Raw genomic sequence first — 26,758 nt, 5'->3', positions numbered from 1 at the left:
CCAAGTTCTCAATCACTGATATTCTATCTCCCTTACCTTGTTGGGTCCAAGCTCTTGATGAATGAATGAATGATGAATGAATGAAAACTACTACCTTGATCCTAGTAGCTGAGGGGATTAGGCAGAGACAGACCCCGGGTGTTCCCCTATACTGGACAAGCAGGCAAGCACAGATTCAGGGCCTTGAGGACTGAAAGAACAGGAGAATTGGTCAGGTGGGAATAACTAGATAGCAGGTTATAGCCATTTAGAAGTAATTCCCAAGTTTCATGTGCATGCCAGGCGATAGGCTAGCTAACCTGCTCCTCGCAGCCATAAAGTGCCTGACTCCGGCCTGGGTGCCTCCCTCATCTGGAAAGCTTTTGGTGCGGAGGCCTTGGCTTCTACTCTGCTCCTTCTCTGGTTGAAGTGACCCCGTTTGCCGCAGGCAGCAGGGTTGGGAGGGACTGGAAAAAAAGTTGTTGTTGCCGGCCCTGAATGCTGCAAAACCTGCCACAGCCTCTAGACCAGGTCAGTGATTCCAAAACCCAGGAACGGGGTTTGTGAAAAGTACAGTGCACAGTCCTACCCCACGGGGGGCTGGTACACAGCCAAGCTTGGGAGCCACAATTTGATGAGCCGGACAAAGGCCCCAAGGCTCTCTGACAATCCTAGGGTGGAGTGAGGAGGCGAAGCCCCAGGAAAGGTGCAGACAGCTAGGCTCTCTGAGTAGATTTTACTCGAGTTTTGTTTACTACTTTGTGCTATCATATAATTGGATTTCTATGCCCGTTTCTCAAATGTGAACCTGTGTTATCCTATTGAATGTACTTTTAAAAACTACACGTCTCCCTCTCTCCAGATCTAGCTTTGCCAGCTGCCTTTCCTACACCACACCCCCACCCCAACCCTCTACTTTCCCGCTGCCACTGAGAATCACTGTTCTCATGACTGTTTCTTGAACTTCCTGGGTATAAGAATGAGCTAAAGACAAAGTCTGACTCAGGGTCCTGGGAATCAGGGACTGTCCTAGTGATTCTGCCGAGGGGAGGTCTAGGGAACCACAGCCTCAGAAACGGTGAATGAGCCAATCCAAAGGGCGAGGGTGGGCTGCCTGGGAGACTCAGGAGGGTTTCCCACTGGTGAAGTGGATGGGACTCCCAGAAGATGCCCTTTGAGGGGGGTTTGGCTTACAGACAGCTTCCCGTGATAGGACTTGCTATCATGGTCACCCCCGCTTCTTCCACCCATCCAGTCATAAGCAAGGTATAAGCCCAGCTCTCCCACCTTTGGGCTCGGTGGGGGTAGGGCAGGGGAGGAGCTTGACCCATACTGGCCCTGGGGAAGAAGTGTGGGGACGGGTGAGGGGGCCCAGCCAGGAAACCCCAAGGCCACACCGGCTTGGTCCGGTCAAAATGACAAGCTCAGCCGGCTGAGAGCCCAGGGCTTCAAAGGGTGGGCATGACTGGCCCTTTCAGGGTTTCTAGAAGGTCCTGGGAGCAGCTTGGAGAAGTATTTGTCTTCAGCCCAGCTGGGGATTGTTATTCCTCTGCTGAGGATGGAAAGCTGAGGCACACTGCAGTCTGTAGGGGCAAACATGGTACAGCATGTGATTTACTTTCCAGAGTCCAGCGTATTTTTCCTTCCCTTCGTGAAGGAATTTCCAGTAATCCCTCCTCCAGTAATCCATGTGGGCTGTGTCCCTGCTTTACAGACAGCCTGATAGATGTGAGCTCTCATGATTAAGAACTCGGCCAGCAAAGTCCTTACTCACCACAGTGGCATGTGGCTGTTAACATTTGTGTCTATGCTAAGGGGGACAGCATTTCCCTTTTCTCCTTTTTAAACAAACTAGACTCCGTTTTAACAAGTTAAAGAAGTTCTTAACCAGGCTTTGCATGACTAAGTTGACTGGCTCCCAGCTCCGCTGCTCAGAATTAGTTCCAAGTTGCGCGGAGACCCTACTCAGCACCATCTAGATGTTCAAGCACTGTAAGGGATGAGAGCGGGTTTGGCTTTTTCTTCACTTCAGAATACATCTGCAGCTTATTAATTCTGCAAACAAAGCTGGAGAGCTAAAGGGCCTTGAGATTCTTTCACTGTAAAGTTTCCTTTTGAGACGTGGTCCATTTGTTTTAGTGTTGGGTGGAGTCCATGGGGAGACTCTTATTTTTCTATGAAGATTCAGGGCAAAGCGTGCGCAGTACTGTCCCACTGTACGTGTTAGCATATTTATGGCATTAGTAATGTGAAAGAAAAAGGGTTTCTTGGTTTAGTGTCCCCTCCTTTAAAGGAAACTGGCTTGTGGTCCGGCTGCACTGTTCTTGTCCCCTGTGTAGGAGGCCAGGTCATCATTTCCCAGCCTCTCACAGTAATCCGTGTCCAGGCAACATCACAGAACAGCCCACACCAGGCTGACTGGACCCTTGGAGTCCTGCAGAGCTCAGACTTGCCCATAGGGGGCGTTTCCTCCAATTTACAGTGAAAGCTCTTAGTCATTGTAGCCGCTTGATTTTTCTTCAACTCAACCCAGCTGTTAAAAATATTGTGGGGGGGGGGGTGGTTAAAATCTTTCCAGGCTTTCTTCTAAACACCATATCTTTACTTCAGAAAAAAGAAAGTGAAATTTTCTTTAAACCATCTCCCCCACATATAAACAGCAAAGCATCAGAATTTTATGATGCAAAAAATAAATCTTAAGAAATGGGACTAAGGGTTTCTGAAAGAAGGAATTGAGGTTTGAGTTAGAATGGGTTGCTTTTCTTTTACTCCATTCCTGGTTGCTGTCTGTTACCACCCTCTCACAGTGTTTGGGCGGGAAAGGAAACCTGCAGACAGTGGTTGAGTCAGAATGGAGGCTGTGAAACCATTTGGGGTCAGGAAGGGCCAGTGGATGGACTTCGTGTCTCAGGTGAGCCTGTTCTCTCCAGTTAGCACAAGGCATCACTCCATACTCTCTTACACTATAGTCCACAATTCTGTTATTGGCCTAACCTTTCCCCTGACACCATATGAGTTTAAGCTTGACCCAGGAGATCATAGGGCCAATACGCTTGAAGGCAGAAATCCTGCCTAGTATTCTGGATTGTCCAACATGGATGTATTTTAAGATCTATTTTTCCTAAATCAATGAACAAGGACTTTAAGAGAAAAGAAATATTTAACGTGAGATGGCTTCCTAAATAGATCTACATAGAAATATCACATGTATGAGTCTAGCTACAGACTTTAATAGCTGAGAACGGTCTGAGAAATTATTTACTTCAGGCCACTCATTTGCAGATGGCGAAGTGGGCTCAGAGAGTCGGGCGACATAGCCAAGGCTTGAAGGAAGTTGGGACACCGACTTAGCACAAGAACAAATTGTCTAACCCAGAACTTCTCAACCTGGGGTGATTTTGCCCACCGGGGTCCGGTGGGTAACGTGTAGACATGACCATGTGTTGACGTCAAGGATGCCGCTGAATATCTTTCAAAGCCCAGGGCAGCCCCCCCAAAACAAAGAATTGTCCGGTTCAAAATGTCAGTACCATGGTTGATAAATGCTGGTCTACCCCCAGGCCAGCCCTCAGTACTGAAAGGTTTTGACCCAGGATGCTATACTTTGTTTTCTCCTAAGAACTATTTATTGCTGATAGTTACAGGTCACCCTGGCTTCAGCAGAAGCAAATCTGTAAGTGTCCCAGTGTACAGTGTTATTATCTTAATCATATAGTTATGAATCCTGGAACCATGAGGAATAAAATCCAGTGTGTTTCCATGTCTTTCAAGGCGAGTACCTCATTCAGACATTTAATACCAGATGACCTCTGAAATTGTAGTTTCCCCATTTCATCCTGAAAACTCAGTCAGCCAACCTCATGGCTCATTATGCTATTTTTAAAACTTGGGAAGAAATGCTCATCAGGCTCATATCATGTGGGGCTGAGGGAGACATGGACGAGATTTTGCCAGGGACTCTCGCTCTGTGTGGGAGGTGTGTTTGTTTCATCTGGTGGCGATAGAGTCATGTGTAGACTCTTGTCCTCAATATGTTAGGGGAATTAAAATCTAAGTGAGGAGAAAACATACCCAGTTTTTAAAAATCTAGCAAACTTAGCACACCTACTCATCTGAGATACTATAAAGGTTCCATCAATTGTCTACTTTGACTGTGATACCTAATTCTTGTATTGACCTAAAAGGGCTGAAATGTTCACTCTTCACCCTCTGGAGGCAGAATCTGTCCTTTCCATTTCCAGTAATGGATGCTACTTGGGATATGAGAAGAGCTGAGAAACCATCACAATCGTTGGCTGTCTTATATGATGTTCTGTCCAAGAACGTGCATTCTTCCAAGAAACCAAGAATAGTACTCCATGCCGTCGGGTAGATTAGGTGAAATGGGGTACCATAGCAATTTTCTGGTCTTGTGCAATATAATATGCCTGTTCACAGAAAATGAAGTCACTTATTCATATAGTCAAGTCTATGGATGTATGTGGTTGAGTGACTGACCCCAGATCTACAGTCTAGTTCCATTTCTGTGGTCTGGGCGGGACAGGAGAATACAGATATACATCAATTCAAAATAGAGGTTCACACATTAATATCAGTTTTCACCCCGATTTTTTTTTTATGATTAACACTGTTCTTTAAAAAAAAAAAAAACAATTAACATATAATGTATTATTTGTCCCAGGGGTACAGGTCTGTGAATCATCAGGCTTACACATTTCACAGCACTCACCATAGCACATAGCCTCCCCAATGTCCATCACCTAGCAACCTATCCCTCCCCTCCCGCCCCCCCAGCAACCCTCAGTTTGTTTCATGAGATTAAGAGTCTCTTATGGTTTGTCTCCCTCCTGATTCCATCTTGTTTCATTTTTCCCCCTTCCTACCCACCATGATCACCACCCCCCGCCCTACCTCTCAAATTTCTCATATCCAAGAGATCATATGATAATTGTCTTTTTCTAGTTGACTTATTTTGCTCTGCATAATACCCTCTAGTTCCAAACACATCATTGCAAATGGCAAGGTTTCAGTTTTTTGATGGCTGCATAGTATTCCATTGTATATATATACCACATCTTCTTTATCCATTCATCTGCTGTTCACTCCTGATTTTTAAAGAAACTGTGAACATGTGAAAAATGAAAAGAATACTTCACTACAAATATACTCTCCTGACTATTACTTTTGCCCAAAAGCCCAGAGTTACGTTTTATGCTCAACTATGGTTTCTTCATCCTGGGTTTTTTGATATAAAGAATCTCTTCTATCACTTTGAGGATTTGATGCTTAGTTTTCTGTTTTTATGCTAATGATCATGCTATCATATCTGCCATTTATTAGTATCCGTCACTGCAAATGTAGGCAGGGTGTAAGTAAATAATATTTTTAAATTCTCCCAGTTTCTCTTTTCCTTTTTTTGGTGTCCGTACTGAGAGCACATCTCTGGGCTTTCTTTGCTTTTTCATCGCCTTTCACGAAGGGAACATCTTCAGTTCACCCAATCTCATACCATGTTGTCCATTACAAACCCCCAATGTACAGACTATATTCTGTGGGTCACATTTTTATATTCACTAACTCTTAGGTGTTGTGTGTTCAGTAAATTTTTTTGATCATGGGCCCTAACTACAAAACATGTTTTGGGTGTTCTTTCTTAATGTATATAGACTTATTTATTCTTTCCTTCACTCAGTAAATATATATAAATAAATGAACTCTGTTCCAACCAGTGGGGTGAGAGCACTGAACAGAAAAAGCAATTAAAGAAAAGAGAAATAATAATCTGTGCCTTTAGGGGCCTGACTGTGGTGAGCAGAGACATGTGTGACTCTGTACCACTAGGTTATGTGCACTGACAGGGAGCTGGTTAAGGGCTTGAGGCTGAACATAACCCTTCCGGGTCCAGGAACACGGAGAAGGACACATACCTGGCTTCTGAATTCTCCATAGTATACAGGTTAGTAAGTTGGCCTCATCGGTAAACTAGCAACCTATTTACATTAGCAGAAGGTCTCCCTGGAGAGCGGAGGGGCATTTTTACAGTGGGCAATGTTTGATGGGTCTTCTTACATTTACACTGCAAGAGGAATGCTTGGATTTTGTCCTACTTTTCTCTCTCCTTGGACCCTGAGGGATGCTGTTCGGTCTCTGTCACCCATTCATGGGTCATCTCATTCATGACTTGAAATTTCATAGGCACCACACTTAGACTCTCGAAATGACTACTTGTTCTGGAAAAGTGATGTTTATTGCCAAAATTCCCAAAATTCATTTCACGATGAGTGATGTTAACACTAACAGATGAATTCGAAGGGAATGGGGAGGTCTGCTGAGTCAGCAGAAGTGTGTCTCTCACTTAGGTTCCCATGCACTCTCTCGTTTCTCCCGCAGGTTAATTGGCACGGCCACTGTCGCCCTGAAGGACCTGATCGGTGACCAGAGCAGATCACTGCCGTACAAACTCATCCCCCTGCTGAACGAAAAGGGGCAAGATACTGGCGTGAGCACTTTCTCTTTTGTTGAATGGCTTTGAAGTGAGATAAGAAGCAAAAAGTTCATTAAGAAGAGTGAAATGAGGGGCGCCTGGGTGGCTCAGTGGGTTAAGCCTCTGCCTTCGGCTCAGGTCATGATCCCAGGGTCCTGGGATCGAGCCCCGCATCAGGCTCTCTGCTCAGCGGGAAGCCTGCTTCCTCCTCTCTCTCTCTGCCTGCCTCTCTTCCTACTTGTGATCTCTGTCAAATAAATAAACAAAATCTTTATCATTTCACTCTTTTTTTTTTTAAATCAGTTCACCACACACACACACACATGCACACGCACACGCACGCACCCCTGTGGTTTTTGAGATAACAGGTCCACTTGCAAATGATATGGCCTCATCCTGTCCTTGGAATCACAGAGCTAGTAGATTAGGTAAACTTGATTTTCTTTGATAGAAGAAAATGGTGTGGAGTGAGTGGGACCCTCTCTTGGTATAGCTCTGCATATCCCCTTGGGTGTTTACATTCATGTGGTGAGCATAGCTCTGTGGCTCAGACACACTCTGAAACATTCTGTAGAAGGTATTTCATTAATATTACCTTGGAACATCAAGATGTGAATATCATGGTGTTTATCAGTGATCGGCAGCTCACTATTTTCTGACCACAGCCTCTCTAAATAAGTGCATAGTGATACTGAATGATGCGAACCCAGAATTCTCTTTCTCGAGGGCACTTAAAAGAAATATATGGACTCAAAGCTCATAGCTCTCAGATTTCTGATTGCTAACAGTGCTCGTAAAGCTACCATGCTTGCTCCATTAACCTCTAACTCCTTTACATTTCAATCAGTTTATTTTGTTTGGGAGCCTGGACAAAGGAAGAAAATTTTGTGCTAAAACGGGCCATCCCCATAAGCCAGAATACAGTTAGGCTTCTCAAAGCCCTATTCAGAATGTCAGTGTGTTGGTCTAGGCTCCAAAACTTATTGGTTTGCTGGGAATCCGCATTCTAATACTAAAACATAAACTCAGGATGTCATCTTTCATCTATTTTTCCAAAACCTAGCTGAGAGAACTGATATTTAGGAAAGATGGTCCAAATCAGCGATGTTTCTGGCTGGTTTTGTTTTTGTTTTTTTTTTTAAGCACAGAAGCAAGCACACATAGAACTGGGGCACTTCTGGGAATCCTGACGTTATCCGGAAATCACTGATCCAGAGGTTGAGCCATCCATGGCCTCTTCTACGTTTTGAAAATTTGATACTAAAGTTTGGCAATTGAGCCCCTCAGTGCTCCTTGCACTCCGCCTTCAGCTTGTGGCCTGGGGCTTTGGCAGAGGTAGCCATCAGATGCTGCTCTTAGGATTCTTTTTTCCCCACAAAACTCTTGTTGGGAGCTTCATTTATCATTCTGCTAAGTATCTCCCGGACCTGTAGTTCAGGAATGTGCTGATCCATGAGGGAATATTCATGGATGAACAGACAGATGAAAAAAAGGTAACGTGGCGTGTGTGTGTGTACACCAGCGCATGCGTGCACGTACTAGATTTTACCAGGTGTAGCAGGAGTGGCAGGTGGAAGTACGAGATGCCCATTTAAATTTGAATTTCTGATAAACAATGATTTTTCAGTATGACTATGTTCTAAATATTACCTCTGTATTTTAACGGGTGACTTGGGTGTGTCCATGCAGGCGTGTGGGTGTTTGCGTGCGCCCATGCACCATCCTTATTTGCAAAGGATTGCGTTTATTCTGCGGTTTGTCCTTCCTCATTTTTGCTGTTAAAATTAATTTCTTTTGTGAAATTATCATAACAGTAGATATAGTTGTGGGCTTGGGTTAGCATCCCTATGTGGATGCCCCCTAGAAGTTTTTTTGAAATTTTGTAGGTTCATGAAATACCTAAGTATAGGAAACTCTGCCCTAGGGTAACGCCCTATGTGACAAAGTTGTCACAGATTTTAAAAATGGAAACAATTGTATTTCCTATAAGGAACTAGCATGTTTCTTCCTTTCTGAAAATGAAAGTTACATAACATTTTCTGTTCTTCTTGCCTTGGTTCCTAGCCATCTTGGAGTCACCTTTTACACAAGATGCAATAATCTTGGTTTGCGTATTTGTTTTCTCTATAATCAGACTTGCTTCCCTTTTTTATCCTGTTTTATGAATCACATTGTTATATAATTGTTGTTAGTCACTCAGCTTATTTTTAGAGAAGAGAAAAATGAATATAAATCTCAGCGGTGAATAAAGAAGTCAAGGTGCAAACCGCTAACTGAACCATGTAAAATGAGCTTCTTTGACTGGAGGTCGTTGCAAGGCTAGGATGGAGGCCAATCACAAGGTCATGCTTACGTGTTACAACTTTGCTCCAGTTTGTGAGGTTGCCCTTTAGCAATGGTACACTTGGCAACCTGTAACAGGTAACTCCTTTCCCAGGCTTCCCCGCCCACCTGGCTCACAAGAGGGAGGATAGAAACAATGGAGCGTGTGTGATCTTTCTCCCCTACTCTTCTCGCCCCTTCCAGAACCTTTTACTCCTGCTGACTTGGTTTGCATTGAGTTCATTACCCTGCACTCATTCTCTCTGCAATGAATTATTTCTACCTAGGCCACCATTGACTTGGTGATTGGCTATGACCCACCTTCCGCTCCACATCCAAATGACCCCAGTGGGACCAGTGTGTCCGTCACAGAAGGTAAGCTGACCCTTTGGAAGCCCAGCCTGCGCTAGGGGTGATCTGTTCAAGACATACAAGGAGTCTCCAAGAATCTCCAAGAGAGCCTTCTTTGTCATTCATTATACTGTCTGTAGCGCCCTGCCCACCTGGACAGGGCCCCACGAGGCAGGGGAAGCTGGCCCCAAACTGGGACGTTACAGTTGTATGTAAGATGCCCTTCAGGGGAAAGAAGGGTGAGACAGCCCCTTACTGACCAGCCTCACTGTGGGCTCGTCCAACACACAGGCTCCAGAGGAAGATCCCAAGCAAGGCTTTGCTTCGGGTTTGTAGCTTCTGCCCATGGCTGGAAGGGCCCTGATTGATAAGCTACAGAAGCGGCCTCTAGTCTGTTCGTGTGTCTCTTCACATCCTAAATGTGCGGTGTGCAGGCTGTGCTCTCTGTCGCCAGCCTCATGGCCAGTGCCTTTGGATTGGAGCCTCTTTCTCTCCCTTGGCCTTGACTCTGCCCCAGCCCCTGAGCAGTTCCTTGTTTCTCTCAGCATGACTCACCTCCTGCTCCCTGTTCTTTGGCAGGGATTATTGGCCATTCAGGGCACTGAGGCTGCTCTGGATGGGGTTGGGGCTGCTGGCTCTGGGGAGAGCTTTGGGCCTTAAGTGGAGGGAAGTCTGCGAGACAGGCCTTTCAGGCAACCAAGTTTGACCTCCTGTTAGTGGTTTCCCAAGATGATGTGATGCTAACGGTGTCTCTGCCCCGTCCTCTTCTCTGAGATGTCTCACTGAATATCTGTGTTTCCCTGGCCCTGGCATGTGCCTCAGCAAAGAGGGGCTCCCGTTCCTGCCACACTTACCTGCTGCTCAGAAGTTCTTCCCGGGAGCACACCTCGGCACTCGTTCCTAACAGCCTTGGCTTCTCAGGGCCTGTCTCTTCATTTCTCGTCGTTCTGAACTCCGCTCTCCACAGCCCAAGTGGGTTCCTTGGCCCCTCCAGTGCCTCCTCCCTGCCTCCCTGATCCCAGCTACTGTCCCCACTCACCCACACCCCGCAGGTGGCCCGTTATTGAGGTTCTGGCTCACTTCTTGGCCAAGTACTTGTAAGGGTTTAAAGTGGGTGATCTGGTGCCATCTCCCATGGGGACAGTTGGAACTGTCCCAGAACGCCGGCAGCCCTCCTTCCGGCAGCACCGTGGGCACAGTGCGTGCTGCTCAGACGCTCTCAGCCCTAGGAGAATAGCCATGGTCCTTTTGCTGTCATGGCTGTCGTGACAAGTAAAACCCAGGGGCAAAAGTCCAGTCCAGCATAGCACACCATCAGGGGCTGAAGTGACGGGTCCTATCCATTTCTTTCTCACCCCATCTTCAAAGCCCGCTGTCACTGGGATTTAACATCAGCCTGCTTGGAAGGACAGTAGGTACTTTCTGGCCTGCAAAAGGTAGCCCCAGCTGGCAGGATATCTGGAATTGCCTCTGAATTGGGAGGATCTGGGTACCTTTGCTCACACTGACATTTTTTTCTAGCCAGAGCCTGTTTATTGGCTTTCTAGAGCTGTGGTAATGGAGCCCCATCCACTGGCTGGCTTCAACAATAGAAACTGATTCCCTTCCAGTTCTGGAGGCTAGAAATCAAGATGTTGACTGGGTTGGTTCCTTCTGGGGACCCGAGGGAAATTTTGTTCTAGGCCTCTGTCCTCGCTTCTGGTGATTGCTGGTAATCTTTTGTGTTCCTAGGCTCCTAGACTGACCACTCCAGTTTCTGCCTCTGTCTTCCCAGGGGTGTGTGCCCTGGGTGTGTCCAAATTTCTTCCCTCTTGTCAGGACCCCAGTCATTGGATTAGGCCACCTTCATCCAGTGTGATCTCAGTTTTAGTTTGATTACATCCTCAAAGGCTGTATTTCCAGATAAGGTCACATTCTGAGGTTAGAGATGCGCGAGGCTTCTGGGATGTGCTCTTAAGCCAGTATACTGGTAGATAAAAGACAGTATCATTGTGTTCATTTCAAGAGCTAAAACATTAAATGAGCCCTTTGTTTACTGCTTCAGCCAGGGCTCTGGGGAAGAAATAATGCTATGGATAATTCAAGTAAAAGAAGTAATCTCATAGTTTACAGTAAACTGGTGCCACACCATTTCTTAATATTTAGGAAATAAAGTGGTTGCTGGGTTTCTCCACCTACCTATTGCCAGATGCTGCAGTGAGGGGTGATAATGCTTTGGGGTAAAGATCCTGCCCTCTAGGCATGTTCAGTCCAGGTTTAGAGAAAAAAAAAAAAAAAAAAAAAAAAAAATATATATATATATATATATATTTTTTTTTTTTTTTTTTAAGCCTGAAAGTGTAACAAAAGAACGAGGGCTTGGGGGTCAGACTGGCCTAGGCTAGATTCTGTCTGCGTCTGTTGTTAATTTGCCATGTAACCTTGGGCAAGTCACTTAGCCTCTCGGAATCTCAACTTTCTTTACGTTAAGGTAGGGATGATAGTGGCACTTAAATCAGAAAGTTGTTGCAGGAGTTCAATGAGGTAAGGCATATAAAGTACTCAGCTCAGTGCCTACTATGCCTACTACTCAGTGCCTACCTTAATGGTGTCTGTTGTTACTATTATCATCATTATTACTGTTTTTGCAAAAACAATTCCAGGTGACGTGTAGTCATGAGCTCAGTTGGGTGGCACACTGTGTATGAACATTCAAATTGTTTCCTCTAAATATCAGATCTATTGGAAAAGAATGATCTGGCTTGGCTCAAAGTCACGTTGGGATGACTTAATGCTTATTTTTAAATATCTTGGGGGAAGAAAAAAAAAGGAAAAGGTGGTGTTCTAGTGAACCAGGGAGACTTTGAGAATAAGCAACTTATCAAGATATTTGAGAGTGTGGGGGGAGGTCCCCTCTCCTGAGATGGACCAAGGTCAGGCCAAGCTCAGAAACCATACGATTTCCCTGGAGCAAAAGGAAAAAATGGGAAAAAGCTGGGGGTGGGGAGGGAGGGGGCTTTGGTGGGGAGGGAAGGAGTGTTCTTAAAAATGAGAACAGTGCCAACTCTAAACGTTTAAACCCAAGAAAATCCTTGCCATCTAGGCTCCCTTTCCTTGAGGCTCCTGTTTGTCCCCTCTGAGACTGTGTCAGCAGCACTAATGGTCCAGCAGTGTTCATGGACTGGGAGTTCACCCATTTTCTTTGCAAGCTCACTCCCAGCAGGTTCTGCGATGGCGGTTGGCCAAGGTCTTTCCCAGAAGTTCTCTAGAATCCCTGATACTGCTGGATGGAGACAGGAAATAAATCAGAACCTGGGCTCCTTTTATTTGGATTTGAAACAAAGAGTTTTAACAGGGGCGGATGAGGAAACGAGCTGTGTCTGCAGGTCAATTTCATTTTTAAGTATGAGATGACAAAATGAAATTTCTTGATTTTAAAAAATGAACAGGGTTCTTTGATCTGGAAGTGCTGTCTTTGCTCCATTAGACGACTGTTCACCAAAGCTGGGTCAAGGGTGACATTCTGAATGTAGGCTTTGTAGTCCAGCTTCTTCAGCATTTAAAAAAACTTTGAATATTCTCGGTTAGTTGGATATCTCAAGGGAAAACCTTTTTTGTCTTAATAAGACAATTCAATTCAACTAAGCAAAGATATCTTTGGTAGGGAAGACTCTAGGGAAAAAAAACAAAAAACCCGTCTTAAGGGAAGTCTTAAGGGAAGATAAGACCAACAAGTACGTGGCTGAGAAATAACAGCAAAACGGCCACACCTGTTGCTATCACATACTTTAAATTAATAACCTAAACAGAACATTTGGCCCAGAATCTCTTTTTTTTCCCCTACCTTTCAATTGACTCTTTTAAACACTTTACCTTTCTATGTAAGGAGTCTGCTTCTTCTCATTTATACAAATCTTTAAAAAATTTTTTAAAAAATTTGAACTTGTTGATCTTCTTTCTGAGTACAAAAGCAATACCTGCTTATAAAAATTAAACATTACAGAAATATAAAAACACAGAATGTGCAAATCTTCTGTAGTCCCATCCTCTGGAGATAACCACTGTTCATGATTACCAATACCCATTTTATTTTTATTTTTATTTTTTTAAAAGATTTTATTTATTTATTTGACAGACAGAGATCACAAGTAGGCAAAGAAGCAGGCAGAGAGAGGAGGAAGCAGGCTCCCTGCTGAGCAGAGAGCTCCATGCAGGGCTTGATCCCAGGACCCTGGGATCATGACCTGAGCCGAAGGCAGAGGCTTTAACCCACTGAGCCACCCAGGTGCCCACCAATACCCATTTTAAAGATTACCATCCACATAGTGGGTCCTGCATAGAAGAAATCTGAACTATTAATGATAGAACACAAAAGTGAAGATATTTAGGGAAAATTTACCCCTGGAAATTGAAGCAAGCTAATTTGACCATAGAACCCAGGAACTGGATACCTGAGGGGCTTGTGTGTGTCGGTGTATGTATTTGAGGGCTTTGTTTTCTTTTCTTTTTTTAATTTTTTAAAAAAGATTTTATTTATTTGACAGACAGCATAAGTAGGCAGAGAGGCAGGCAGAGAGAGAGGGAAGCAGGCTCCCTGCTGAGCAGAGAACCCAATGTGGGGCTCGATCCCAGGCCCCTGGGATAATGACCTGAGCCAAAGGCAGAGGCTTTAACCCACTGAGCCACCCAGGCTCCCGCAGGGCTTTGTTTTCTTTTAGAGCAGTTTTAGGTTTCACACAATATTGAGAGAAAGATAACAGATTTCAGATACACACCCTGTCCCCACACTACATAGCCTTCCCTGGCATCAGTGTCCCTTATCAGAATGATACATTTTTTTACAAAGGATGAACCTATGTTGACACATCATAGTCACCCAAAGTCCTAGTTTCCCTTAGAGTTCACTCTTGGTGGTGTATATTTTAGGGTTTGGACAAGTGTATAATGACCTATATCCATGATTTTAATATCATACAGAGTATTTTCACGGCCCTAAAATCTGCTGTGCTTTGCATATTCATCCTGCCACCCAATCTTTGGTGACCCCCAATCTCTTTCTTGTCCCCATAGTTTTGCCTTTTCCAGAATGTCCTTGTGTTGGAACCCTATAGTATGCAGTCTTTTCAGATTGGCTTTGAGTTAGTAGTATGCATTTAAGATTTTCCCATGTCTTTTCATGATGAGGTAGCTCACTTTTAAGCACTGAATAATTTTCTATTGTCTGGATGTACCATAGTTTATTTATCCATTCACCTTCTGAAGGACATCTTGGTGGCTTTCAAGTTTGGCAGTTATGAGTAAAGCTCCTATAAACATCCATGTGTGGATTTTGTGTGGAGATAGTTTCAGCCTCTTTGGCTAAATACCAAGGAACATGATTACTGGATCACATGGGAAGAATATGCTTAGTTTTGTAAGAAGCTGCCAAATAGTCTTACAAAGTGGCTGTACCATTTTGCCTTCATACCAGCTATGTACGAGAGTTTCTGTTGCTCTACAACCTCGCCAGCATTTGGTGTTGTCAGTCTTCCAGATTTTGGTCATCCTAATAGGTGTATCTCATTGTTTTAATTTGTATTTCCATGATAACATAGGATTTTGGAGCATCTTTTTTCATATTCTTGTCTTCCACCTGTGTATCTTTGTCTTTGGTGAGTTGTCAGGTCTTTGGTGCACTTATTAGTCAAGTTGTTTGGTTTTTTCCTCGTTGAGTTTTAAGAGTTCTTAGTATATTTTGTATATATGAAGGATAGCTGTCCTTTATCAGTTATATCTTTTACAAATATTTTCTCCCAGTCTTTGGCTTGTCTTCTCATTACCTTGACATTATCTTTTGCAGACCAGAAGCTTTTAATTTTAATGAAGTCCAGCTTATCGATTCTTTCTTTCGAGGACTGTGTCTTTGGTGTTGTATCTAGGGGGTTTGTTTTTAAGGAATGCTTTTGTAGAGCTCTTGTATCAAGATGACAAAGATTACAGACCCTGGGCGTTGGTGGTTTGACTGCACGTGTGTGGTGTCAAAAATACCTCTTTCATTGACTCACCTCCAAGACTGTTCCCATAACAGAAGAGTGGGATGACCCAGATGACAGACTTGACTTCCTGAAAACCTGTTACTTTGCCAACTTGATTCACCAGATATCAGTTAGCTTGACTGGAGTTTACATTCCTGTAGCCAGAATTAATTGTTTTTAAAATCTCACATCTATTTTTGAAGAACATCTGTTGAATTTGTGCATTAACAACAGAAATACAATAACTCATTCACAATTAGACATTGCCACTTCAAATTTATTTAATTCCATGAACACTAAAGTCACCATGCTTAAATTCAATCCAGTTTATATTGAATTTAAATAAAATAAAATAAAATTCAGTTTAGAAAACATTTATTGACATCTGGGGCATAGAGAGGTGAGAAAGGCATTGTTTGCCACCAAGGAGCTTGCATTTCATAGAAAGGTAAGATATAAGCATATAAACATGAATAAGTATAGGTCAGAGCTGAATATAATAAATTCCTCAACAGAGGACTAATCAGACTGTTACATGGGACACAATATTTTTAGAGAAAGTACTTTTCCAGCTATCTATTTCAACTATGTATTCTTAGTCCCTAGCACTAGGTCATAATTGTTCAATAAATGCTCGATTGGTTGAATGAATTAAGTGAATGATGCATGGGCAGTGTAATATTGTTTAAATGTTTCTTTTCAAGAAGGGCATTTTGGGGAACACTGGTGAACTGATGAAAGTGACTGATTCATTCATGGGTGTAGTAATAGGGAAGCGTGTTCCCAGGGATTGGAAATGCCAGACTGAGACATTTATTCTTGGATAGACCGTGGGGATCCACGGAACATGTCGAAGAAGGGATGGAGTTGGTGAGAACTGAACTGGAAAATTACCAGTGTGCTAGAAAATTGCTGAGAGACCCAATCCAGGATTGGGCCTCTGACATTGTTCTGCAAATTGATTCTATTAGGCCAATTTTTTCCCAAATTATTTCAGAATACCAAAGTGGTTATAACAAAACAGCAGTTCTTAAATTTTAAACACAGTAAAAATCCTCAAGGGGGATCTTTAAATGTGCTGATTTCCATCACCTACCTCCAGAGAGTATGTCTTAGCTGGACTGAAGGGGACCTCCCCAATCTCTGTGGTTAATAGGAACTTCCAGGAGATCCTGATGAGAGCAGAATTTGGAGTTGACTTTAAGAAGCTCTGGAGTTGAGCATTTTACCTGGTTAACATTATCTTGCCCAGACTCAGTCAGTGCTCTTTGGGCAATGTTTGCTAGACTGGATCACAGCTCAATTGATCTAAGGCAGATGCTGCCAAGATTTCCCTGCAAACCTGCGTTTGCATCACCGTTGGGTTAGAGGCTCTTCCATGATACCTTTGCTCTGGTCTATGTATAGAACCATTCCAGAAAATTCTTAGTGCACATATAGTGCTATTTACCCAAGAATCGGGGTGGAGGGTAATGAATTGCTTATGGTTGAATGCAGATATGAATTTATATAATCTCTCACATATTAGAAACCCAGAAAAGTTATTATTCAACATTATAGCCAAATCAGTATGTTATCTCCAGAATGTTTTCATGCTTAGAAACTTCCTCTCTCCCATTCTGCTTTGCACTTTTTGACTTACACTGATATGATACCAGCCCTTCGTTCTGATTTAGCAGTGACTTTTGCCTTAACCACTTAACAAAACTTTGTCATGAGAAGCAAAATTAATATCATAGGCAGAGGTTGGTATTCTAGGACTCTAGAAAAACAGAGTTGCTGTGACCAGGGGGAAAAGAAAAGGCATAAAATATTCCAGAAAGAACTCTCCATCAAGGAATGGAAGAAAATTAGATGGAATGCTGGCCCAATTCAAGCCTAGGTGGAAAGATGAGAGGTATAGAACAGTGTTGGTGCTGCTGGCTGGGGAGAGGGTGTGTATTACAGGCCAGGAGGAAACCAGGTGGTAACTGGGCAAGTGTCTGTCTTCTTCAGCCACTCCTAGGAGTTGCCTTCATGGGGAAGCTCTCACAGAATGAATGTGAGGGCAGGGAAAGGCTGGCCTGCAGTTCTGGTGACATCTGAGTGACTGATAGCTCATTCTCTTCTGCTACAGTAAGAGAGCACGGTATCCTGAAGGAGGGAGTTTCATCCCACTGGGGAAGGGCACAGTTGGGCATGCCAGAGGCACGGTTGACTGCATCCTAAGGTCCCCTAGGGGCTGCCAACTCTTCAGCACTGGGTAAACAAACAGACAGCCATCACTGTCACCAGTGATGACACACAGGGGCTGTTTTCAGGAATATCGCTGTTGAGCTTCTAGAAAGAAGTCAACAGTACATCTCAGGAAATGTGAAGACTTATTTTGTTAAGTAGCTGGAGTTATGATGGAGAGCCATTGCTAAGTGTTAACTGAGGCATCACTTAGAACCAAATGTGGATCACATAGAGGGTTACTGACTGTCAGAAAGGCGACAGGTCCATGTTGGCTGCAGTCAGAAGCTTGGTAGGGTTTGACCGAGTGGCATGGTAATTATTGGAGAGCCGGGATAGCATTCTTGTAAGGGAATTGTGGAGAACTTGTCATGGCCCAAATGACCCTTAAGAGGAGCAGAAAAGTAGAGCAGTAACTATAGGGGGTGCTATGGAGTCAAGGAAAGTTGTTTTGTTTTGTTGGTTTTTTGCTTTTTATTGTGAGCTTTATTTCAGCACATCTGAATGATCCAGCTAAGAAAGGAAAACTGATGAGCAGATACAGAGGGAGAAAATGCAGAAGCAAAATCTGTGAGTAGGGAGAGAAGATGAGATCTGTGCACCTACCGAAGGATTGAACCCAGGTTGAGAGCACAGACAGTTCAGTGATCGTAGCAGGAGGGAAGGCAGACAATGGGTGCAGGTAGGAAGGTTGACTTGGAGTTGGGAGGATGGCGATATTCTCTTCTGATTGCGTGTTTTCTCAATGAAATAAGAAGCAAGTTCATTAGCTGGCAATGAGAAGGATAGAGAGGGTATCCGAAGCGTTCAAGGTTTAAAAGACGAGGAAGCTCAGAAAGGTGAAGTGATTTGACTTTGTTGGCTAATTAATGGCCTTCTCAGACCAGGATCTGGGGAAACTTTGAATAGATGCCTTGGAAATATGGTAGATGGCCAGGGAGTCCTACAAGTCCACTTCAGGGGTGTGATCATGAAATGAAAGTGAGACGAGTCAGGAAGGTGAGTGTTCAGCCAAGTTCAGCTCCTGGATGAAGCAGTGGAGGGAGTGGAGGTGGAATGAACCAGGTGAGTACAATATGCCAGAGAAGGGAAGGAGTTGAGGGGTGAAGAGGAGCATGGCAGTGTGAGAGCACAGACTCTGGCACAGGTCAACAGAAAAGGATGTGAAAGGCAGTGGTGGGGGTGGGGAGGGGACAGGGAGGTAGTGTGGTTGATAGTTTGGGGGAGCCTAGTGTGGCTGCAGACTGTGGACTGGAGTAATAGATGGAACATGCTGGAAAGATATAGAAGATGGCTTCTGTAGGGAGTTGAATAATGTCCCCTCCAAATTCCTACACAGAACCTCAGACGGTGACCTTGTTTGGAAATGGGATCTTTGCAGATGTAATTAACTAAGATGAAATCATACTGGATTAGGGCAGGCCCTAAATCTAGTATCTGGTATCCTTATACAAAGAGATGATGATACACAGATATACAGGGGAGCAGGCCACGTGATGATGGAGGCAGAGATGGGAAGGATACAGCCACAAGCCAAGGAAGCCAGGAGCCACCAGGTAGTAAGAGGCAAGAAGGTTTTTTCTCTAAAAGTAATATTACAGAATATCGCAGGCAGAGAAGGACATTCTAGGAGTCTAGAAAAACAGAGTGCTGTGACACCTCCCCCCCCCAAAAAAAGCATAAAATATTCCAGAAAGGGGGTGCTTGGGTGACTCAGTGGTTAAGCATCTGACTCTTGACTTCCACTCAGGTCTTGATCTCAGGATCCACATTGGGGTCCTTGCTGGGTAGGGAGCCTACTAAAAAAAAAAAAAAATCCAGAGAAGACTCTCCATCAAGGAATGAAAGAGGATCAGATGAGATGGTGGCCCTGAGGGAGCACAGCCCTGCCAGCACCCTCCTTCCAGGGTTGGGAACTCTCAGAGAATAAATCTCGATTGTTGTAAGCCACGTGGTTGGTGGTTCTTTGTTGCAGTCAGAACTACAAGGAAGCAAACACAACCAGCAACTTTCTGTGTAGTCGGTGGCTTTCAACATAATGTCGCCCTCTGTGGTCCTAAAGAGTCATCCTTGCAGATGCCCCTGGCTATGGCTCAGGTCCTGGGTCTCCACCACAGGGCATGAACACACAACCACCCGCCTCTGGGAGCGAGACAGCTTGCAGAGGGGTGTGTGCGTTAGGGTCTAGAGGGCCCACGTGCTCCTTGTGGACCGCTTAGGGTGGCACCATTGAACGCTGTGCAGCTTCCTGCCACATAAAGGACGATTTCCTGCCCAAATACCCTGTTGTGGCTGTACAAAGATGCTGGCAGTTGCCATGACTCAGGCTGGTTTCCTCTGACCCATCTCAGCCTCAAGTCTGAATAGCGGAAGGTATTTCCTAGAAGAAACTGGGTCTTTGGTGCCTGCAGTCTTTCTGGAGCATCCGTGAAGAGTTTCATGAGGACTTGTAGTCTGGCACCACAAAGGGGTACAATCTACCCCTCCTTCTGCTTGCTGCCCTCCATAACCACCAACCCCAAATGGAACAGTCCACAGTGGGGAGGAAAGCCTTGCTTTGGCCCCAGAGGAGTGAAGGGAGTTTCTTAGTTGTCGGGTCCCTAGAGGCATCCAGACTAGCCCCTACCCAGTTCAGAACAGATTTGCAGCAGGGGAGCTCTTGACCTTCTGTGTTTCCCTGAGGCAGAGGTCAGAGGAGCACCCCGCAGCGTCCGGGTACTCTCTGTAGAGAGCTGTGCCGCAGTAGTGCACACAGGGCTGAAGAACTCAAGAAGGCAGGGCCGTGTCCCCTCGTTTGTTCTGCATGCACCAAGCCCCTGGGTAGGATCATGTGTGGTGCTGTCCAGAGACCATCTGTTTCACCAGGAGCTTGAGGGAGTTGAAGAATTCACCCAGTCAAGGATGGGAAGAGGGACATTCTAAGACCCTGGCACCCTGAGATGGGTGGCAGGCAAGCCTTGCTTTTGAAGGCTCTTCAAGAATGGGGTAGATGAGACCCAGATTATCTTGCAGAGAGCAAAGGTAGCCCTTCCTGCCTTTGACCTCTCTGGGGTTTCCTGGTCTCCTGACAAAGATGCTGAAGAACCAGGTGGACAGCCCCTCCTTCCCCCACAGCCTGGTTTTAGGCCCAGGCTGGAGCCTAGGGTGAGGTAGGGTGAAGATCTGGTCCTCATTTCAGCTTAGCTCCCAGTAACCTAACAGGTCACCTGAGCTTCCTGGCCCTCGGTGATCTTGTCTGGACGCTGTGGTGAGGGGCATGTCTGACCAGGGGACCTCAGAGTGCCCTCTAGCCTAACACTCTGTGGGTCTATGACTCCAAAGTGTAGATGCAGAGGGCTTCAGGTCAGAGGAGCAGAGGCTGAGGAACAGTGTGGGAAGTCACACCTGGGGAATAAGATGTGGAAGAAGCCCAGGAAGAACCCGAGAAGGTTTAGTCAGAGAGCCAGGCAGACATTGCAGGACTCAAAGAAGTTTGTGTGAGTGTCCAGTGCCTGAGGCTATGTTTGGTGGGGTGGAAAGACTCAGAAAAGGGCCCTGAGCTTAACAAAGAGAGTTCATAGTTGACTTTTACAGATAGAAGTGGCTGGGTAAGCTGAGTGTGAATGAGGTATGGCAAAGGGAGGGTTCACCCTGGGCGGAACTCTGAAGCAGTACATGGTGGGGGGTGGGGGGACTTTTACTTCCTTTTGGTTGCCTCTTTCTCACTCTGTGCTCCCCTCCCCCGTGCTGCCACTGACTGCTCCAGTCCCCACCCCACCTCATGCCTGCTCTCTGGGAAGTGTTGTAGTAGTCTGTGCTCCCACCAAAACTGATCCCTTAACAAAAGTTAAAAAAAAAAAAAAGTTTAATTTATTGGGTGTTTCTCTGTGCAAGGCACCATACTGAAGGATTGCATGTGGATTAATTTTATCTTTACAATAATGCTGAGGTAAATACTATTATTTTTCCCTTCTTACAAATGAGAAAACTGAAGCAGAAATTGAGAACTTAGACTCGCACAGTTTAAAAATGGGATTTGAACCTAGGCCACATGATTCCAGAGCCCAGGCTTTAAGAGCTGTGCTACACAGCAATCTGACTGAACTAACTCTTACTACAGTGTGAGTGACAAATGTGTCCGCATGGGTTGGATCTCTTACATGATTTTGCATTGTAAAGGAGGAGTTTCAGAATCCAAAGGTAGGGAATGCAAATGCTGTTATTTTTTGGATGAGGTAGTTAGTCTTCTAGAATCTCTTCAATTATACTGTACAGATTATCAAGAGTTCACACTTTTTGTCTATTAAGCCAAGAAAAGCTGAAGTTGGTCAGTGAGTTTAAACGAGTTTGTGAATAAAAGAAAGGGGAGATATCGTAGGCAGAATTGAGTTGGTTTTTTGTTTTGTTTTGCTTTGTTTTTTTAAGGAGAAAAAAATCTGTGCCTATGTGAAGGTAGAGGGGAGAGACCCTGTGGGGAAGGATCTACTGGAGGTGCTCAAGAGGGCAGGGGGGACGCTTGGGGTGTTTCCAGAGAATCAGAAGGGAAGTAGGCTCTCTGGTATTGGGAGGGGCTTCCCTCTGTCAATCAGGAAACACCTCCCCCACCCCCCAAGGATGAAGGGAAGCTAGGAGGATAAACCAGGAGGAGACAGATGTGTGTGGAAGTGACAGACGAGGTGGGCAAAGGGAGAGCATGAGACCATCTGGTCTACTTGGCAAGGAAACTGGAGATGCATTTCTCCTCTGCCACAGGGCGGAGAGGGCATTTGGGAACCAGGAGCTCAAGCAGAAAGGAGGCAGGTGTAGAAACCTCATGAGTAAGTGAGAGAAAAGACCAGCCCTGGGGATGGTGGAGTGGAAGTCTCCTCTGCCAAGCTCCTCCTGGGGTTTCTGTCCTCTCCATCCTAACTGCAGAAAGGCCCCTTGACCTCAGCTTGGGTCCCCAGATCAGAACCAGGTGACTTCGGGTGGCATCTGACTGAGCCTTCTCCAATTGCTCTCCCCTTCGTCACTGGTGCTCTCTTGGTCACTTTGAATACAGCCTGAAGGAGCACCCTGGTGCACCACGAACACGTTTTCCTAAAGAAACCATATCAGAGTCGCAGCACATCCCAAGTCAGTGTCCCCAAGGAGCAGCTCCTTCACGGACCACCTCAGGAACACTAAAAACAGTCCAGGAAAGCTAAGTTCAGACATTTACAGGAGGAGGGCCTTCTCTGACAGGGTTCTTTGCTGGTGTTCTAGGAGACGAGGAGGAAGACGGAGGTGATGAAGACAGGTTGGATGGTACAGTCCGGGGCCCCGGGCCCAGGGGGATAGGTGGGATGGCATCGGAGGCCCACCTTGCCCGGAGGCTCACAAAAGGAAGGAAGAGCCGGCGGATACTGTCCAGCAAGCCTCAGGACTTCCAGGTGGGCACAGCCTGTGGACCCTCCATTTTGGTTTTACCACCATCTGGTCCAGCTTCTAGCAATTGCAGTGCTGCGGGGAAGGACCTTTGCTATGAGCCGCAGCCCAGCTAGCAAAATGGGCATCAGGGAGTGAACCCAAGAAGAGCTGCCCCTCTCTTTTCTGCTTGTCAGGGGTAGATGGAGTCAAGCCAGATGAGGCTCTTCTGAGAAATAAAACTGTACCCCTCCTTCCCTACGATGGGAGGAAAGGACCGAAGCACAGTAGTGCGTCCTCATAGCTCTGGGCGCTTTCTTGACAGACAGTGGTGGAGTGTGTTAGTACATCCCAGGCTCAGGAAGACCAGGTGGGAGGCTGGGATCAGAGCAGCTCCTCCCCCTATCCACACCCCACAGCCCGCCCCTGCTCTCCTCTGACCCTTCCCTGACCAGCTCTGCACTGTTTCAACCCTACCACCATGCTTGCTTTCTCCAACCCAACCCCTGCTTCACCTTGGGGATGAGCAGGGCGGGCCACCTCCAGTCGCTGAAACCCGGCCAGGGCAGGGGTGCAGGCAGTCCCTGCGCCCCTGCCCTGGCCGGGTTTCAGCGATCCTTACAGGCAGAGGGGCTGACCCGTCGCTGGGAAAGGATCAGTAATGACCCCCTCTCCTGTGCTTGCAGATCCGTGTCCGAGTGATCGAAGGCCGCCAGTTAAGTGGCAACAACATCAGGCCTGTGGTCAAGGTCCATGTCTGTGGCCAGACACACCGAACGAGGATCAAGAAAGGGAACAACCCATTTTATGATGAGGTAAATGGGCATCATACAGTTTCCTGCTCAGGGGGTCTTTTCTATTTGTATGCACCTTCCTGTCTTCCACCCTCCTCTCCCCTGTCCCACGTGCGAGGGGAACTCGAGTGCCAACGTCTGGTAAAGACAAGGCAAAGTCCCAGCGTTCAACATCTTAAGAACCACTGAGTCTTAAAATCATGCAGCCTGGTTCTCAGAGTTGCCAGGGTCTTTCTGGTGTTTTTACAACAATCCCCTCATGTTGCCTGTCCCGATGGGTCCTTGCACCCCTAATGATGGGGCACGTGAGGTCCCCCACTTCTGTCTTTGCTCCTTCTGATCAGCAGGATGTCTCTGAGGGATGCCTAAGTCATTTCTGTGGTTGCTTTGCTACTTTTTAAAAAAGCACAGCCAGCATATTTTCACAATTAAGACCAGTTGATGCTGGACCCTCATGAAAGAAAAAAAAAATACCAAGGTTCAGTCACAGCTCTAAAGCAGATGTTACAGTTTTCACAGGGACAACAGTGGCTGGCTCTTTAAAGGTGTCAAAACCTACCTGACTATAAAAATAATATATGTAAAAGGAAAGTAACTGGGAGCCGAAAAGGGTTTTCTTTTCCCTCCCACGCTGAGAATGCAGTCCTTCCGCTGACCTTTTCTCCAACACTCCTCAAAAGCGCTGAATACCTTGGTAGTCATTCAGGTACCACAGGACCCCACCATCAGGGCTGTGAGGAGAAATGAAGTTTGGGGAGGTTTCTGCTGAGGAGACGCATTTCTGAGATTCCTCAGGCGTGAATCCCATGTCCTGTTCTCTGAGCCCAGGCCTTCCCTACCATGGTTTCCTGTCACCATTCCTCTGAGTTCCCAGCCCCAGCTCCAGCTTTTCATTCTTTTTCCTATTTTTGTGCATCAGAAGAACAGGTTTCTTCTCTCTGGTGTCCCAGTTTCTCCCCCTTTGTTCACCCTGGCCTAGCTTCACAGAAGGCCCTTCTGTGAAGGCCCTTCTGTAAAGGGCCTTCTTCTCACTTCTCCTCCTTGGATGAGTAGCAGACAACAGCACGTCCCTAGGTCGTGTCAAAGCAGACCTGGGACATGGGTGTGCCCTGGGAGTGGGGAGGGCACTTGAAGTGGATTTTGGGAGAGCCTGAGGAGGGGTTCGCTGGGGAGGAGAAGACGAGACTGCAGGGAGGACAAGCTCCTGGGCGATTTGACACCTAAGGTGTGATGCATTTATCACATGGGAGGAATATTTACTCAGCTACATTCTGAGGAGCTTGGGGAGAATCTCCACCTTTGAATTTTCCCATCATAATGAATTTTTTTTGAGATTAGATCTCTGGGCAAAAGGGAAGAATCAAATACCTGAGACTCTAAGCAGATCAATTCAGGAATCAATAAAAGAATTTACTTAAAAAAAAAAAAATTCCGAGTTTACTACATCTTCTTAACCAAGTGATTGAACTTGTTAGCATCAGTGACAGAACAAACTGATGTGTGTGTCCTGATGTGATATAACAGAAGAATCAATATCCTCTGTGTCATTTCTTATCACATGGCCAGTTTGAATCTAATGGTGAGGAAATACTCAACGCAAATCAAAATTGTAGGGTATTCCAGAAGACAACAGGTCTTGATAGGAGAAAATGAATAGATAATAAAAATAGGCAGGAGCACAGCTCTGTATAAAAGGAAACTAAAGGGGCGCCTGGGTGGCTCAGTGGGTTAAGCCTCTGCCTTCGGCTCAGGTCATGATCCCAGGGTCCTGGGATCAAGCCCCGCATTGGGCTCTCTGCTCAGCAGCGAGCCTGCTTCCCTTCCTCTCTCTCTCTCTGCCTGCCTCTCTGCCTACTTGTGATCTCTGTCTGTCAAATAAATAAATAAAATATTAAAAAAAAAAAAAAGGAAACTAAAGCTGGGGTGCATGGGTGGCACAGTAGGTTAGGTGTCCAACTCTTGGTTTCAGCTCAGGTCATGATCTCAGGGTCCTGAAACGGAGCCCTGTGACTGTGGGCTCTGCGCACAGCGGGGAGTCGGCTTGGGATCTTTGTCCCCTTCCCTCTCCCCCACCGCCCTGCTGTCACTCTCTTTCTCCCTCTAAAATTAAAAAAAGAAGGACACTAAAGAGACACAACAACCAAATGTAGTAAGATCTTTGAGCGGATCCTAGGTGTTTTTAAAAAAGCTAAAAAAAGTTTTTCAGGACAATCGTAAGGAATTCAACCGAACTTTCCAGGCATGCAAGAACCAAGCCCCCGTTTTAGTGAGACTTGAAGCATGAAATAAACTTAGGTTTTTAAGTGGGTTAGCGAGCGTATTTCTGGCCGCAAATGAACAGTTCTATTTCATTACACAAACACTATAGTTGTTACATAACTGTTTTTCCTTTTTCCAACATGCGAAGGTGAGTTTGCCAGGAAGCTCAAAGCAGCTTAAGCTTTGGGGGCCTTTTTGAGGGCCCTGAAATGTGTTTTTATGATCAAACCTCCTTTTGGAGTTGTGTTTTGTCATTTTTTAGGAGGGTTCCCACACTGTGGCGTTAGATCACGCTAAACCTGAGCCCACCCCGGCTAGCATTCAATTATTCTTCTCCCCCGCTTTGACAGTTATTTTTCTACAACGTCCACATGACCCCTTCTGAACTGATGGATGAGATCGTCAGCATTCGGGTAAGGGGGCTGCGGGGTGGAAAGGGCGTGCTCTCTAACCACCAGCTAAAGCCAGTAACCTTCTCATGGCTCTTCTTCCTTCCAGGTTTATAATTCCCACTCCCTGCGGGCCGATTGTCTGATGGGGGAATTTAAGGTGGGTGCCAGCTGTCTGTTTCGTTCACCTTAGATGGGCACTTTCATAATGAGGAGTCAGGTTCCTGGCCAGCTATCAGCCTGTCCAACCTTGTGACATCCCAAAGCTACATGTAAGGGGTTCACATCATGGTCTTTGCTGAGGATGCAGTGCCAGAAGGACGTGAATGCCCCAGGGGCCAGAAACCCGTCGAGTGTCCTCTGGCCTGCATCTAGTCAGCTTCTAAAGTACACTACTTACTGGGCCTTAAAGCGAATGCCTGGGAGCTGCCACATCAGGGCGCTTGCAGTGTTCCAGCTGTGGATGGAAGCCAGTGCCCTGCAACAGTGGCAAGAAGCCCGTCCCCCAGCTCCACTTACCAACAGCCCCCCTCCCCTATCTACAAAGCCAATTATTGTAAATCTGCACTAGGAAAATCAAGTCAAAACAGGAAAGAGAATCAGGGTGCT

General features: G+C 45.8%; 1 protein-coding gene across 5 annotated transcripts in view; it reads left to right on the top strand.

Moving 5' to 3' along the window:
- Nucleotides 1-26,758, top strand: part of MYOF (myoferlin) — a 154,587-nt gene that overhangs the window by 40,448 nt on the left and 87,381 nt on the right. For all 5 annotated transcript variants that reach the window (XM_047701815.1, XM_047701817.1, XM_047701816.1 and 2 more), the window contains exons 4-9: nt 6,370-6,478; nt 9,073-9,160; nt 22,567-22,733; nt 23,394-23,522; nt 26,111-26,173; nt 26,259-26,309. In XM_047701815.1, the coding sequence (XP_047557771.1) occupies nt 6,370-6,478; nt 9,073-9,160; nt 22,567-22,733; nt 23,394-23,522; nt 26,111-26,173; nt 26,259-26,309 (607 nt within the window). The remainder of the gene's footprint in view (nt 1-6,369; nt 6,479-9,072; nt 9,161-22,566; nt 22,734-23,393; nt 23,523-26,110; nt 26,174-26,258; nt 26,310-26,758) is intronic.

Source organism: Lutra lutra, chromosome 14 (assembly GCF_902655055.1).
Source record: "Lutra lutra chromosome 14, mLutLut1.2, whole genome shotgun sequence".
In the NCBI taxonomy this organism is placed as follows: domain Eukaryota; kingdom Metazoa; phylum Chordata; class Mammalia; order Carnivora; family Mustelidae; genus Lutra; species Lutra lutra.
This window is presented reverse-complemented; position numbering and strand designations above follow the sequence as displayed.